This window comes from Camelus ferus, chromosome 33 (genome assembly GCF_009834535.1).
Source record: "Camelus ferus isolate YT-003-E chromosome 33, BCGSAC_Cfer_1.0, whole genome shotgun sequence".
Classification (NCBI taxonomy): domain Eukaryota; kingdom Metazoa; phylum Chordata; class Mammalia; order Artiodactyla; family Camelidae; genus Camelus; species Camelus ferus.
In genome coordinates this window covers 18,115,591-18,132,897 of record NC_045728.1, presented here as the reverse complement: position 1 = coordinate 18,132,897, position 17,307 = coordinate 18,115,591, and the positions used below count along the sequence as shown (strand labels likewise).

General features: G+C 39.0%; 1 protein-coding gene across 3 annotated transcripts in view; it reads left to right on the top strand.

The window, feature by feature from the left end:
* The window catches only part of ZC3H12C (zinc finger CCCH-type containing 12C), a 68,412-nt gene that overhangs the window by 12,906 nt on the left and 38,199 nt on the right, over positions 1-17,307 (top strand). Inside the window, exon 1 of one of the 3 annotated variants that reach the window (XM_032472753.1) lies at positions 14,454-16,240. The exons of the other annotated variants lie outside the window; for them this stretch is intronic. Coding sequence (XP_032328644.1) covers positions 16,217-16,240 — 24 coding nt within the window. The 5' untranslated portion in view covers positions 14,454-16,216. Of the gene's footprint in view, positions 1-14,453; positions 16,241-17,307 lie in introns of those variants that run through there. 3 annotated transcript variants of the gene reach the window in all.

Sequence of the window (17,307 nt, the reverse complement as noted above, 5' to 3'; positions counted from 1 at the left end):
TGCAGAGCTATTTGGAATTGGAAGAGAGTTTTAACTTATAGATATTGAGGCTTTAAGGGTTTTTGAAATTTGTTTCTGGCTATCTGCTCTTGATTTCTCATTTTTGTGTGTCTATTCTGAGTATACCTCCATTCTGTCTGTTTGATTTTGTCCTAAGTGCTTTGAAGAAGTTGGTCTAGTGCTAATGTCTGTATTTCATCTTTGAAGTCAAGAAGCCCCTAGCGAGTTATTATGTAAGTACTTGAGATACGGGTCATTCATTTTTATTGTTATTGTTGTTTAAACACCTATATACGCTGGAATTTAATGCCATCATCATCATTTAAGGCGTGTGCATAAAAAAAGTAAATCTAATGGTTTGGCTTATGAGGGCTTTTTGTCATCTTTGTGTAAGGATAGGATGGTGTAATGTTCAAAATAAGCTGATTTCCCAGTTTGTTTTAAAAGTATTTGAGTTCCTTAAATGGGGCTTCTCTGCTTGCCGATCGCCACACCTCTTGGCCCTCGTGGGCTCCCTTCCGAGTGTGTCCTGGGGTCTCCTGGGGTTGGAAGTTGAGCCAGCAGCCACGTTTTTCCATGGGCCCCACTATGTCCTTCACCATTTTATAGCATTTCAGGGAGCATCTTCCAAATACTCCCTACTCTCGTCCCCAAAAGTGTAAAGCTTTGGAAATAACACTCAGCTTTTCTTTCCTAACCCATTCGTGGATGGAGTGAATAAATTGGCCAAGAGAAATAGCAGAATTATAGAAATAACTCAACATTCTTTAAAATGGACAGTGGTGGCAATGCTAGTGAGCCCTGTGAGAACATTAATTTTTTTCTGGAAAAAAACCCAAAATGCTTCAAATTTCTGCCCTTTTACTTCCCGTTAAGTTCTCTACTTTTCAGTATTTTTCCAGGTCTTTTGATTTCATTAAAGAGAATGCCTCTGGTTGATCTTAAGGTCGTTAAGCCCTCCCTTTGGGATAGGAACACCACTAGGGAACAAGAGGCAGCTAATGTTTAAAGTCAAATCCTGACCCACAAATTAGAAAGATTTGCTGTAACTAAGAGAGTCGACTAGGTTCAGAGTATAGGTAGTATAAGTTTAAAATGTGATTTTGAAAAAAAAAAAAAATCAGGAATTGGCTTATAATAAAAAAAAATTTCACGACATTAATTTTATGAGTCTGATTGACATGGAAAATTTCACTACTGGCCTGGGTGGCTGGGAATCACATGCCAGGTTGGCATCTGCAGCTTAGCTTCTAGACCATCCCATGCTGGGAGAGCACCTGAGTGAAGATGTGGCAGGTGGAGAAAGCACTTTGGAGCTCCTGAGTGACAGCCAGAAGCCAGGATGCCAGTTTGGCAGGAGAGCCGCCGGGTGCTGCGTCTTGGGCCTGAGCATTCCTCCCAAGAACAGGGAGATCATAAATGTTTATTTCCCACTTTGATAGCAAATGAGCACTTAAGTGTTACGTGCATTTAATCAGTTGAGTACTTATCTGATGATAGGCACCTAATATAAGCAGGGCGGTTCAGCATGGATTTACGTTTGATCAAAATCCTGAAATAATTTTCTTCTCATGTGCTGGCCTCTTCCTCAACTTTTTGTATTATCTCTTAAAAAGGTAATCAGAATTAGAAGATAAAATAAACCAGTTAACTTTTTTTAGAAATACTGAATCGAAAGACTGATTAATTTGTTTAATGGCCAGACCTTTGTTTCCACCCAAAAGCAGCTTTTTGCTTTACCAAACCTAATGAGTTAAGAATCTCTTCCGAGAGAAATGGGGTGAGCTGGTTTTGTCCTCACACCCCCTTCTCTCCATGCACATGTGTGCAAGTACACACACACACACACACACACACACACACACACACACAAGCACAGAGGACGAAAGGCACAGGGACAAGGAAGGAGGTCCAGAGACCAGGAGTACCCTAAAGTTCTTACATGTAACAGTCTTTCATCAGTTGTTTTACCTAAATAATTATTTGGTTTAACAAGCTCTCCTTAGACTGTCGATTGTACTTAACGTCCCTTACTCAAGACTCTTCTCCCTCACATGTTTAACAATTACTTTCATCATTAAGCCTCTCAGTGCCCTCACTGAGCTTCCTTTGGGCATTTTGATTCTTAGTGGGCGGGTAAGCGGGCGGAGCAACCAGGGTGGGAGTATTTAGACTGCGAAGTGGCAGCGTTAAGCCTTCTAGGTGTCTTGAGATCTGGGAAGGACAACTGAAGATGTGTTAGAAGAGGAGGCAGATGAGCAACAAACATGCTCCTCCTGCTCCTGCACACTGGCCGTTCCCTCCCAGGGGTGCTTGTCCTCACCTTTCGCCCTTCGCTCCCGGTCAGCCCTGGCCCTGCTGGGCCTTGTGGAGGCTGGGAAGGACCGTGGAGTTGAGGGAGGTAGGGCTGGTTCACCTGGACAGAGAATTACAGGATGTAAAGGAGGGCCACCAGTCGCCTCATTGAACCCAGTCTGTTTTCCCAGCTCACCGCTATTCCTTTTTCCCTCTGAGTTACTGCCCTTTCATTTATTCCCACTGTTTCATTCATACATAGATGGGCATAGTTTTTTGTCTCCTGCCTCATTGAATCCATCTCCTGGTTTAAAGTGCTTAAAAGAAAGAAAAAAAATGTACCCCTCCCTACCACCCCCCAAAATATCCTGTATCTTATTCCTTTCCTGCCAAACTTATTAAAAGAATACATAAGCTGTATCATCTCTTCTTCAGCACATACTTACTCCTGAAGTGGGAGTTTTTAGTCTCTGTTCTGTGGTTCCCTGCAGGGTCCATGGATAGAATTTGGGCACTTCGTGATGTTGGATAGGAAAAAAATTATATCTTTACATTAATATCCTCTAATTGAAATTTAGCTTTTCTCTCAATTATGAATTAAGCAACAAGTCCAATTTTAATAACAGCCTATATGCCTTTGTCACCCATAGCAATCATAAAAGTTTCCCTATCACGTTCCAGTTGAGGGAAATACCCTGAAATAGCATTTTTACTTTTAATTACTTCCAAATCGTGGTAGTTGTTAGATCTGCTGCTACATTTTGTTATTTTAATGTGTTAATAAAAGGCATATATTTCACTATCACATTTTTACATATTTTGATGACTGTATTTTAATATAATTGGCTTCTTTGCAATGCAACCTATGTTTTCATTTTATCCACTTAAAAGCATTACTTTGAAAAGAGGCCTCTAGCCTTCATTAGACTGAGGAAGGGTCTCTGACACAAAAACTTGGTCCAGAGCAGCTGCCTGTTCGTTCTACCTGCCTTCATCTCACTGAAATAGCTCCCCCCGTGGCCACCAATAACCTCTATCCTGTGTCCCCGTCTCAGCCAGTCTGCAGTACAAATTCAAATGTGTCTGTATCATTTGATGCCATCAATTATCTTTTTATTACTCCTTCCTCTTCTGTCTTTAGTATCAAATCCTTACTGGACCCACTGGCTCATCTTAGAAAATATCTTGTATATGTTTCTTTTTTCCTGCGTAACTTTAGATCCCAGCCACCTTTTGCTCAGACTGTTACATCATTGCTTCCTAACAAGTCTTTGAGTTTCTTGCCCCCTCAAAACTAATGCAGCTGGAATTACCATCTAAAATGTAGTTAGAAACACGTCATTGACATTCTCAGGTACCTTCAGTGGTTCCCCATCACCCTCTAAAGTGTGGGCAGAAACACGCCATTCCCTTTTCCAAAATCCCTCTGGTGCTTACCCAGTACCGAAGTTGGAACTCTGGTATGGCATTCAAGACTCTCCATGACCCAGCCACCACCTGACTTTCTAGCCTCCTCTACAGCAGTATTAACCACACAGTGTTCTGCATGTTTTATCATCTCTCATGTCTCTGGGCGGAAATCCTTTCTTTCCTTACCGTGCCCCAGGCCCCGTCTTCCCCTACCGTGGACATGTACACCACAGTATATATAGGATTATGTCATTGTCATCACTGTGTACTCAGCTTATTTGTCACCTCTCAGAACCTTCTCAAAGCTGAGCCAGTGTCTGTCTTTTCGATTCTATGATATATCTGTATTAATAGCGTTAATTTTGACAGACCCTATATCATATAGATGTTCATTCATCTTGTTTCCTTTGTAAATTTATATTCTGTAGGGTAGCAACTATATTCATGTTTGTACCCTCTCTCATCATCTTCACTTAGAATTACCCCTTTCTCATTGTAGACATTCAGATACTTCTTGAGCAAATACATGAATTCACGGAATGCTGGCTTAACCCCTCATCCAGCTTGACTGCATCATCACGGACCACTCTGCAGTTGTCCTGTCTTGCATCAGACTGTTTCTTTTAAAATGTGTTAGTTGTACCACTAACTGAAAGTTGATCAACTAGCTGAAATTAAAAAATGCCATAAAAACTAAGTTACTCTGTATTTAATGATACTATCAAGAAAATAAATTCCTAAGTCATAGGAATTTTTTTTTACATAAAAGATTTGATAAGTAACAGTTAGAGAAAACTTTTATGGCTTTAATTTTTCACTAGTTAAAAACTTACAGATCTTAGAAGAAATCTAACTCTGAAAAGTGTAGCAATTTATTACTTTAGGAAAATTCTGTGACTAGAAGTTAAAATGTTAAAGAAATTATGAGAGAGGTAGGAGACGATGGCTGATCTTTGTCTATAGCCATTTATTTTTAAATAATTTTTCACAACCTACCACCTTTATTGTTAAACTGAAAGAAATGTTTTCTCATTTTCTACAAGAATATCTTTGTTTCCTTTCAGATGCCTGTTATAATTTATTCTAATTATACCTCCCGCATCCCTTCACTCCTACCCACTATCAAATCAATATATTTCTTCTAAATTACTGGTTCCTGACCATTTTTATACTCATGTTTCTTACTGAGCTTTCTACCATTATCTTCTTTTTTTAATACTTTCTTCCAGTTTTATTGAGACCTACAGCACTGAATAAGATTGAGATGTACAGCATAAAGATTTGACTTAAACGCATCATGAAATGATTATCACAGTGTTTAGTGAACACCCTCATCTTACACAGATACAAAATTAAAGAACTAGAACAAATATTTTTCCTTGTGATGAGAACTCAGAATTTACTCTCCATAACCTTCATATATAACATACAGCAGCGTTAATTATCTTTACCATGTTGTACATTACATCCCTAGTACCTATTTATCTTATAATTGGAAGTTTGTGCCTTTTGACTGCCTTCATCCAGTCCCTCCTCCCCCTACCCCCTGCCTCTAGTAACCACAAATCTGATCTCTTTTTCTGTTTTTTTGTTTATTTTTTGAAGTATATTGACCTACAACACTGTGTTAGTTCCTGTTACACGACATTGTGATTTGTTACTTCTATACATTTCAGAGTGATTGCCACAGTAAGTCTAGTTACAGTGTGTCACCAAACAAAGGTACTACATAGTTATTGATACCACTGCCTTCTAATTATCCTTATTAGCTAGAGTATTCCATGACACTTAAATCTTCAGTAGTTTTTCTTACAAAAAAAATGAGAGGGATGTTTGGCTTTTCCAAACTAAATCTTATTCCCTTTCCCTCTGAGAAACATTGTTCCAAATTATTTTATGAATTTAACAAAATTAATATTGTAAGATCATGAACAAAAGCATAGCACAGGGCGTTTGAACTCCGTGTCGTCTGAGTTCTTGGTTCTACAAACACGTGATGAGACGAGCTGGTGAGACACAGTTGTAAGCTTCGCCTGCATAATATTCTTTCTTGTTTGTTAGTACAGGGGGAACCTTAGAATTGTACTCATGAGAAAAGAAAACAATGAAAATCAGGTTTTCTTTTTTTTGTACTGCAATTTCACTTTTAGTATAAACTTTTAAGGTAATACTTAACATCGACTATATGCCAAGCACTGTTCTAAGTTATTGTGTATATTAACTCTTTTCATCTTTATAGCAGCCTGTGCTATTGGTGGTGGTGTTGTCTCCATTTTACGGTTGAAGAAACTGAGACACAGAGCCCTGATGTAATTTGTCCAGGATATTTGGGTGCTTTTTGGAAGAGGGCATAATATAGGGTTGATTTTTATGTCTGTAAGTTATAAGGTCTCCCTCTTGCCCGTCCCCTTTTCTTTGGACCCCATGCTAGAGTAAACTCTACCCTGGAATTTACAGTAAGGGGTCAGGGACACATTTCAGAATACAAGTAAATCAGATCTCTAGGAATAGTGGTGCTTATATAGGAACAGAACACATGGCCCAGTCTAGTCTAGCTCCCTGTGGTACATGGGACAATTGGTTTGTCACTGAGAAAAAGTTTAGAAGGAATACCATATCCTTTTTCTAACATCAGCAGAACAGTGGTGCCCAAATGTGGCAAAGCAAATAAGGTAAAGAAAATGACCAGCCAATCTTATGGTTGTTGATATAAAAATTCATGGAGAAATATCAGCATATACAATCCTCCCAAAATGTAATTATGTTTCTACATTAGGAAATCTATTAATATTGTTCACAATATCAGTACCTGAAAGAAACAATTACATAATCATCTCAATATATCATTTTAATGCAATCCACATTCCTGATTTTTTTCCCTAAATCGTTTATGTAGGAGGAAAGTATTTCTGTAAATGACTTTTTAAAGGCTATATATAGTGTGATGTGTGTATGTATAGCTGTATATAAACACTTAATTACATATAGCTAACACTTACTGAGTGCTTACTGTGTGCTGTTCCAGGTGTTGAGTATTTTATATTTATTCATTAAATTTCAAAACAACCATTTATATACGTGCACATATAATAATGTAAAAGTTGAGGAAACTGAAGCATGGGGAGGTAGATTTGCACAACGTGATGTTTCTGTATTTTGTACCTGTATGTGTGTGTACAGCCTAACCAGCGGTCAGTGTAATGCGTAATGAGACACTGGAGACATTCCCATTAATATCAAGAACAACATAAAATAACCATTGTTATGCAATATTCCAATGTGATTAGACAACAGTATGGAGCAAGAGATACAAAAATTGGTAAGGAAGAGGCAATCTGATGATTTTACATTATTATATATGCCTCAGAGCCTCAATGAAACATGAATAGAAACATTAAGAGTTTACAGAGATCCTAGTTCACTAAAGTTTTACGTGCAAGAATAAATATAAGAATAATTTTTTTAGACACCAACAATAGTTGGAAAATGTAATGGAGGAAGGAAAATAAAACCTCCATTCACAGCAGCGGGAACAAAAGCCAAATATTTTAAGACAAGTTTAAAAAAATTTATAAGCCTTCTACAAAGAAATCTAGGGAACAGTATTGAAAAAGGAAATTCAATAAATTGTTCTTTATTAAGCCATGTAACAAATCAGCAGTGCTTCTTAAGCAAGTTTTACTACAACACGGTCTCCATCAGACTCCCAACAAGTTTTGGTTAAAACTTGCCAAAACAATTCTTAAGTGTCTGGAAGCACATACATGCAAAAGTAGCCAGGATGAAAATATGAAAATGAGGAGGGAAAAATGTAATGATGGAAGAAATCCACATTTCTTAATGTATGAAACAGGCACAGAAATAGAAGAAGATTGATGGAACACAACTGGAAATGTGGACGTAAGCCCAAGTTTATAAGACATTAGTATAAAATACAGTCATGTTACTCCGTCAACTCAGAATCCTCCAGAAATTTCCCATCTCACAATAAAAGCCATGTCCTCACTGTGACCTACCACCTTGCTACTCAGAGTAGGGTCTGTGGACCAACAGCAACAGCTATGCTGTGTGCTGGTTAGAATGCAGAATCTCAGACCGCCCCCCCCCCCCCAGGTTTCCTGAATCAGAATCTTCAAGATTCTCGTATGACTCAAATGCTGTGTGCAGTACTGAGCAGCACTCCCCTTCAAAGCTCTACAAGACATGGCTTCTCTTGACCTTACCTTTCTGACCTTGTCTGCTGATTTCTCCCCTTAGACACTTGCCACCGGTCGTCCTGGCCACCTTGTTGTCATCTCAAGACTTTGTACTTAACCATCTTCCTGTTACATATTTACTTGCACTTCATTTAGGTATCTGCACAAATCCCACCTTATCAGAAGGCTTCCCTGGCTAAAAGTTTCTTCACAGCAGGTACCACCACCTGACATGTGTTTATCATTTAAGTTCTCTCTCTTCCCCGCCCCACACTACACCGTGAGCTTGGTGAGAGACAGGACTAGCTTTGTTCTTGCTGTATCATCAGTGCCTGGCACTTAGGAGGTGTCCATTTGTTGAATGAAATTGGCATTGAAAATTATAGGTAAAATCTCTAAGAGTTTGAAGAAAGGATGAAGTTACAGTCAATCTTGTTTCTCCCTGAACAGTTTGCCCTTGGATACCGCAGGCGTTTAGGGGCACTGACCCTCTGTGCAGTCAAAACATCTGACTATAACTTCACAATCACCCCTCCGGATCCAGGGTTCCACATCCTCAGATTCAACCAACCTGAGAATCATGTGGTACCGTGTGCATCTACTGAAAAACTCCACACACAAGTGGACCTATGCAGTTCAAACCCAGTGCTGTTCAAGGCTCAACTGTAGTTATGTTCTGTAAAGATGCTACAAATACTGAATCATTGCTCCTGGAGGAAATACAGGATTCGGTTCCTCTGAGCCTTCGGTCAAAACATTTCCATGGACCGATCCATACATAACCTTGTACGTGTGTAGCTGTTTAGAGATGCTTTATTAAATATATACTGTTGATTCATTAATATTGAGCTCACAGCCAACAGCACTATAACTCATGTCTGAACAAAGCTTACCTAACACACACATTTTCTCCATAAGGCACACCACAGCCTTCTTGCACTCAGGAGGAGTAGATGGCACTTCAGCACTAGGCTTGGGGGCCATTTAAACATTGAATTCACCAGTGAAAAGCACAAAAATGCAAAAAACAGAGCGCTAACTAGTCCTTTTTAGGACACTTGTTTACATTATGAGAGCTTTGTGCGGCCTCGGCAGGAATGTGTGCCTCGGGCACCTAGCTCTTTCCCCTGTCTGCACACGCACGTGTCCGTGGGAACCACTGGAAAGCGCCAGGAGTATTAATTTGGAGCTACAGATAAATCTTAGTGAGTAGGCAGATTTTAAGTACAGTGTCCACAGATGAGGACCAACTGTACATCATTCTTCCAATAAATATTCACTGTGATTCTACTATGTGCCCTGCTCCCAGAATTACTTACCCCTCAGACACTTATCAAGACCTATCCACGTGCCAGGCCCTGTGCAAGACCCACGTAATCCAAAGATAAGTTTTAACAGTGTTCCAGGAAAGGTTTCATGGCAGAGTTGGGGTTTTAGCTGTATCTTCAATAGTAATAGGTAAGATTTTACCATGTGAAGCTGTGGAGAAAGGTATTTTAGAAGAAGGGAACTTTAAATCAGCGTTCTTAAACTTGGCTACACGTTAGAATCATTTGGCCTATGGCCAGGCTTCACACAGACCAAAAAAAATTAATAAATAAAATAAAATAAACATCTCTAGGGATAGGACTCTGACACCAATTTGGAATCTCCCCGGCTGATTACAGTGTGCAACCAAATTGAGAGAACCCTTGCTTTAAATCCTCGTGTTGGGCTGGAGCATAGGTTATGTGAAGGGAAGTAAAGAACAAATCTGAAAAAGAGATTTTGGCCCCAGACACTGAAATGCTATTCTGTATTTAGCACGCATTTATTAAGCCCCTGTTGTTTACCAGGCACTCTGCTCGATGCTGGAGATGCAGCAGAAAACAAAACACATGAGTCCCTGGCCTGTTAGGAGTTTACAGTCAAATTGTGTTGGCAGCTGGTTAGTGTGATTCACCGTCTCGATTTAACTTATAGTATATGATGATTTGCATTTTGAAAGAGTCTTGTCCTGAATGCTCAGAATTCTAAATTTAATATCTAAGTTACTGTACCACTCTCTGACATAAATAGAACTCTCTAAAGAAAAATTGTGTGGTGAACTTCTGTGCTGATTTCACTGAGCTTGTTCTAACACAGCCATTCATTTTGTTAGCCTCCCAAAGCTTTCCAGTTTCTTGCACACCGGGACAGCTGTCTAAAATCAATAGTATGCCATAATTAAAAACCAGTAGTATGAGGACTGTTGGAAGTCCTAACTCAAGCATTTTATTTTCCCATCTTGTAGGAGTTGATATATAAGGAACTATTTTCTGTCTTGTCTAAGTATTAATAACTTATATCAAAGTTATAATTAACAAAGAACTTTTTGTTGGCTCATAGTTGGTGTGCAGTTCCTTTTAAATCATTTGCAGTCTACCGTGTTGTATTTTGTCCGGAGCTCCTTTACATGTAGTATACTGTCACGCTGTCTTGTAGACCAAGAACAGAGGCAATCCAAAGATGGAGCCCTCTTTTCATTCCGATACAATTTATTAGCTTGCATCTGTCCGTTTCGCTTTTAAACAGTGCTTTTGGTCAAGCAGTTTTGAATTCATTTGCTAAGTAGTTATTTAACACCTAAAGAACAAGACATGTGGCATCTTCAGGTGGTACCCGCAGCCCGAGATAAAATGCTGTGCACACGAGCACGCGCAGGTGGAGAGAAGGGGGCCGCTGTAGGGAGTGGGCCGCGCAGTGCAATGGCATCGGGACGGATGGGTTGAATTCTGACTAGGCTTGGAGAATGATGTAAATATCATTATTGTCAGAGATAAAATGCCACTTAACTACCATCCAGTATGCTAGAATTCAGAGACTGTCTCCTATTTTTTTTTATATAAAAGTACACATTTTTGGTCAGCTTTTCCTCGGTTTCAGTTACATTTGATATAACTATGTTTTGTTACTGTGGATGGTATCATGTACTTTCTTCTCTTAAAAACACACATGTCTTTTTTCCCTCAGGAGTTTTCTTTCTCCTGCTCCCCTACACATTAGCTGCTTTAGCAACTTAGTGTGTCAGCGTTTTGGATGTGATTTGTATTCCCTGAGCCTTTCTAAAAGTCCTCATTCCTTGAGTATTTACAGTCTTTATAGGAATTGAAGATCATCTTTTTAAAGACTTGTTTATTTGAATTTTTAAATACTTAATGGGAAGCTGATCCTGGGGAAATATTTGAAGTCTTAGGAATTGGGTTATATTGTCACCTGAAGTGACTGTAGAAAAGTTTCTTTGTTTTTAGACCACTGGGAAGAAACACTATTTTTGTGGATTACTTAGTATTTGTCTCCGAACCCTAAAGATAACTAAGGGTTATCTGCTCTTAATGAGATGGCCCTGAAATGTTTTCATAATCAAATTCCTAAGAATTTTGACTTTGAGAAGCATACTCATCTTTGTTAGAAAATTGTTTCTCTTTTTTAACTTTATCCCTTCATATGTATTTTTAAAGTGGTCTGTTTGGAGTTCATTTATGTATGTAAGTCTTTTTATCACCTTTTTTTCCCCTAATAGTTCCTTATAACTAAACTCATTATTGAATATTGTTTGAGGGGGTCTTTTTCCTGCCTTAGTTTTAAACCAATTGAGAAATAGACAAAGGAGCCAAGGAGATGGACATCAAAATAGCAGCTCTTTTTTTTTTTTTTTTTTTGATAAGCTACTGCAGAACATGACTTAAGAGCACACATAAAGGGCTTAGTAACACTGAACCTCCAAATCAGAAAGACTTAACCAGCCAATCTCAGGCAGTGCTGGAGAGCAAACCAATGAATCGCCAGTCTGTGCCGGGGCAAATCGCAAGAGAGACACGCAGAGGAAGGGGCTGCACTCCTGCTTACGCAGCTCCTCTTCCCAGACTCACCTGTCAGACAAGTCATCCTCAAGTGAGGAGGAAGAGGCCAGAGTGTTCCTCCAAGGGGTGCCACTGTAGTTGGGAAGCTGAAGCCAGAGGAGACTGCGGGAAAATGCCTCTCCTCCCTGAGAGACCCAAGCTCACTCAATTCCACAGCTGTCCTGAACGTTGAAAGCAGCCCTAATGGAAGAACCAGGGCTACAGGAACTTTGCCAATCACTGTGGGCTCTTTGATGAACTCACCCTGTACACAGAGAAATAAAAAGTAGCAGGGAGCGTTCAGGTCATATGAATGCCTGCGTTCAGATTTGCAGGGGCCTGTCATTTCCCTGGTCCTCCTTTTCCCTAAGATGCCTTCTGGAGACCCGCACACTGCCAGCTGCCGTATAGGTTTTCTCTGTGCGGATCATGGAAGATGAAATGGTTCTGCCCTCAAGAAGCTTACAGCTTGGCTCGTATACAGTTGCTGTATTGTGCAGTACAGACTGTTCGTGTTATAGAAATTCAGAGGAGTTGGAAATCAGTAAGAACTGGACTAGTCCAAGAAGATTCTATGGGAAAAACAAGCCTTGAGCTGGGCTTAGAACAACAAATGTGGTCTGGGTAGGTGAGGCCATGCAAGAGGACGCTCAGGCGAACGGACAGTTGTTTGAGCATCTGGGGCTTTCCTTTTGCTGTTTCTTCCCCCTAAGAGAAGTGAGAAAGAAGATTACAGGACCTGAGGGGCCCAGGTTGTAGAAAGAGTCTTGAAACCAAAGCAGAGGACCAGAGACATAACCTACTGCTAAGACTTTTTTTTTTTTAAGCTGAAGAGTGGTGTCCCTGAAAATTACTTTGGCAGGGATGTACTTGAGGGTATTCAATTTACCTCAGGGAAGGAGATAAATTAAGAAATGAAAGTCATCTAAGCCCAAGGAAATGAAATCCATTAAAGCTCTCATGCCCATCTGATTTACTAAGTATAATTACTCTCAGAGGTTAGAGTTAGTGACTGATTGGTTTTGCTCCATTCTTCTACACAATGTGTATAAATTAGGTTTTTGGCTGGTGGGTTAGTTGGTAGGTGGGCTTTTTTTTTTTTCTTTTTAATTCTCAAAAATAATAAGAGTTTTTGGTTAAAATTTTAATCTTTCAACCTTGTGGGAGCAATTGGGGAAATTTGATTTAATAATCTTACTTCTATGGTGCTATTGTTGGGATCGAAAGAGATTGTACATTGAAGGAGAACAAATCCACATTAGGAGAAAGGTACCAGGACGGCAGCTGGGATCGCCACCGACAAAGAGAATTGATTCCAAACACCAGCATTTCAACACCAGCATCGCAACCCAGGTGTTTCGCGTGCATACCTGAGAAAACAGTTGAAGATCCCAGTGTCAGAAACGCCCTTGACAGTGACGGAGCTCAGTATTCTCCCCAGACCACACTGGCTTGTTTTCTTCTGTCATGAGCACCCTGTGCTCGTTCACTGCAGTGACCCTGACAGCCCAGCACAGCTGTTTGCGTCTTCTCTGCAGCGGGAAGTGGACCAGGGCCCTGTGACTAAGAAAGGCAGCCGAGGGCCTCTTTCCACCTACAGATGTTTTAATGTGCTTAACGTTATCCAATACTAGCAACCAAGATGGTCTAAATACCACAGCAGGATCTGATTAGCTTTTTCAGATCACTGCCTTTATTTGCTGTTTGCGAAAAAGCTTAATCCAGTGCTAGGGATCAGGCAACCTGCTGAGCTCTCGGGGAGTTTTCTCTTATACTTTGTGTTCACAGTGGCTGGAATATTTCTCCTCCTGCTGAATTAAAGCTATAAAGTAGTCACTATAGTCGCAAAGGGGTAAAGAGAAGAAAGCAAGCCCCAAGGGGAAGAGAGACTGTCGATTCACACTAAAGAGTGTCCTTTTTATATACAAAGGGAAATGGTTTTAATGTAAATTCATAAATATTGACCTCACGGTCTCCTGTCAGTACGGCTTATGTTTTATTAGGTCTTAGTTGTCACTACTTTGCATGAATATATGTTATATTTTTCATTTTAATCTTATTTAGTCAAATTCAGTTTTACCAGAAGTACCTTTACTATAACCATTCTAGTGGCCGTGGTTTATCTTTTTTTCTCTTTTCAGACTTGATGATACGTTTTCACTCATGAAATTTCAAGAAAAAGAGAAAAAAGTACCACCACACCACCAAAAAAAAAGAAAAAAAAGATCAATTCTAACTTTCTTGTGTGGTGTTCATATGTTTACCCAAGACATAAAATTTGAACTCTGTGTAATTCATATTATAATTTGCAATAAACTATGTTAGAAATGCTTTATTTTGATCTTTAATAGGCTTATGAAATTAGACCATGGGATTAACTGTTGCTAAACATTACTGTAACCCTTGGCAGAAAAATAACAGTTCTTGCTTTAGACATTAATTTGGCATTCAGAATCTAATAGTTACATTTAGTTTTAAAATATTTTCACGGATTTTAAAATTTTCTAACACTTTTGGAATGACATAGTTTCATAGAATATTAATTAAGCTCTTTTGAGGAAAAATATAGACAAATGGTGATCTACAACACCATACTTTATATTTTAGTTTTCTTTCTGGAAACAGCAGTGATTTTTTGGCATTATTAGGCATAAGGAACGTTTTCAGAGAGGTAGTTGAAAATTTTTTAACCATATAGATTTTCCTCTGATTTTGTAAATAGAGATCTCACAGTAAGAAAATGGCCAAGAGTCCCAACCAATATTAACTTTTTTCCAGGTATTCACAAATGGTCCTAATTGTGAGAAGCATCCGTAGTTGTGTGTGACAAAAGAGGTTGATTTAGAATGTTGGGGGCACTTTAACCAAATTTTATACCCTTAAGAGTTCATGATTATATAATGGGAAAGCCTAGGTTCTGCATAAATCAGCCTATGTCAGAAAATTGTATTTTAAGAGCAGCTCTTTGCCATCACTCTTTTAATTTGCACTGGAATGGGAAGGGATGCCCGTGTGTGTGTGTGTGTGTGTGTGTGTGTGTGTGTGTGTGTGTGTGTGTGTCTCTACATCACATAAGTAGGTGGTAGAGTAGCTCTGGATTTCCTTTTTCTTTAGTAGGGAAGTAGTCTCACAGCACCTGATGGTTTTTAAATTTTGATTGAATTTTTTCATAATTAGAGGCCACTCAAGATATTAATTTATGCAAGTGTCAAAAGCTAGTAAGTACTCCATTCTAGCATTATAAATACTGCAGTCTGGGACTTTGCAATAAATTAGAGATAACAAGCCTCCTCACTGACGGGGCTGATTTTTGTATGCTTCAAGCCTTCCAAAATATTATAGTGTCTCTTCTTTGTAAAGTTAACTTGTTCCCGAACTGAAATTTGAGTATTACATTTTATAAATTTTATAAAATACAAATAATTTTAACAGGCTTCATATCATGTTGTATATTAAAACATAATGAAAGATTTTGCTTTAATTTGATTACATGATTAACTAGTATCCATAATAAAATAATGTTACACTGCTACTTGTCGTATGTAAGGTGGGTCGTTCCGGTGATGTTATGTTGAAGTTAAATAGTTTTGTCTAAATATAGAGTTTCGATGACTCATTTGGCACAAAGTTGGACCAAACTTTGTTTTCTCTCCCTACGCTTTACTTTTGATGAACTTTTAAAAAATCAGTTCTGTTTGTAAGCTCTTAAACCTTTTTCTCTTGCAATCTTATTTTCATCTTTTTTTTTTCATTTTATTGTCTTGCAACAAATCAACCAATACTTACAAATATCTTAGATTTCCCAGTGTTTCCAGGGAAATAGTTTTACTGTAACCTCTGTCTCATTTCACCAGCAACTCATTTACTAAAGAAATGGGGTTTTGCTGCAGTAGCTAATTGCTACTTTTGACACACCTCGTTTTCTTTATTTCTCAGAAACAAAAAGCTAATAGACCAGAGTGTAGCCTCAACTTTTTGGAAACATGCAACTTTTACTACTTTAAAATATAATTGGTTTCTTTGTTTCCTGCATCAAAAACACAAGGAGGAAAAGCTGAAGTCTGCCCAAGCCAGGTGTTTCTTGTTGGCAGGCTGCTCCCTAATGACTCTGCTCTCAAAGAGCAGCTGCCTACTAGTCCGCTTTGTATGGCCCATTGTTGCCTCACACCCCTCGTTAATACACATGCCGCCCCGGGCGGACCCGACAATGACATCAACTTGCTTATCTTAGAAACCTGCGAACCTGACGCAGGGTGCTGAGGTTGCCTTGCATCTGCCTGGCCCACTAATTGTGAGCTCACTGGCCTGGGATTGGCTGTGATTCCACTCGGTAATAGGTTAAGCAAAGACACTGCCATTCCATCTGTTCAACCATTCATTGTGCTTCTTGCCCGCCTGCAAGTCTGCAGCTGAAATTGTGTTAAGGAGTTACTGCTGAAGCTGCTACAGAAACCAATGTCTTTATATTTTCCTGCTAACGTGAGTATATGTGCTACTTAATGCCTTGGAAGTTAAACTTTGCTAAATACTCAGCGTATTAATTTAAGCTCTGTAAAGGATAGACCGCACCTCAAGTGAAAGCCTGCAGATCATTACATACTGCCAAAATCCCAGAAAATGTAATTCTTTCTGTAAAAATATGTCTGTGAAGCAGATTTTTTTTAACATTTCTATATTCTGGAGTTATATAAATATTACAGCTTCATGAACATTTGCATGGCATGTAATCATTTGGGACTTAAAGATACGTTACAACAGGTTCTGATATTTTGATAAACAGTGAATTTAGATTTTATCTTGTCACATTCTTAGGTTTCTTAAGGTGTCACTGTCAGACCTGGATGCTGTAAAATGAATCAGATTTGATAGATTTTTCCATTGTCTTAAAAATCGAGCTTGTGATGGATTGATGATGTAGATGTTTCAAACAGCTTGTTTTAATTATGATGGTTAAGCATTCAGTTACTTCGTCAGCAGTTTCAGTATTCGTGTACAGTTTCCAATTTCTTCTCCCCCTACATTATTTTTCCCCTTGCATTTGTTTCAGATGTTAGATGGAAGATGTCACTCCGAGAACTATTGCTTTCAAGAGTTCTGTAATGGGGAAGGGAGGAGGAGACAAAGACTTTCATCTATCAGTTGGGAGGGAAAGAAAGTGCATAAAGGGTTAAAAAGAGGTTTTCATTTCTACCACATGCCCTATTGTGTGAACATATGCATAAGTCTATTGAAAGTTTTCAGAAGATGGGCAGGCCACCAGTTGCTGGTCTCCTGCAGTTCCAGGAGACATCTGTTGCCCCAGAGCATTAACCAATCTGTTCAAAGGGACATCCTTCTTTTGTTAGCTGGAGGGATGCAGACAACAGCACCCTGAAATACAATGGTAATTAAATACGCAGAGACTACAGCAGTGGGTATTTATTACATATTCATTATTTTATTTTCATTGTTCTCATACTGTTACCATTTGGGCAACAACCAGAACCCTCTTTATGGCATTGTAACTTGACGTTGCAAACACAAACAAACAAACTGATTTAACAAGT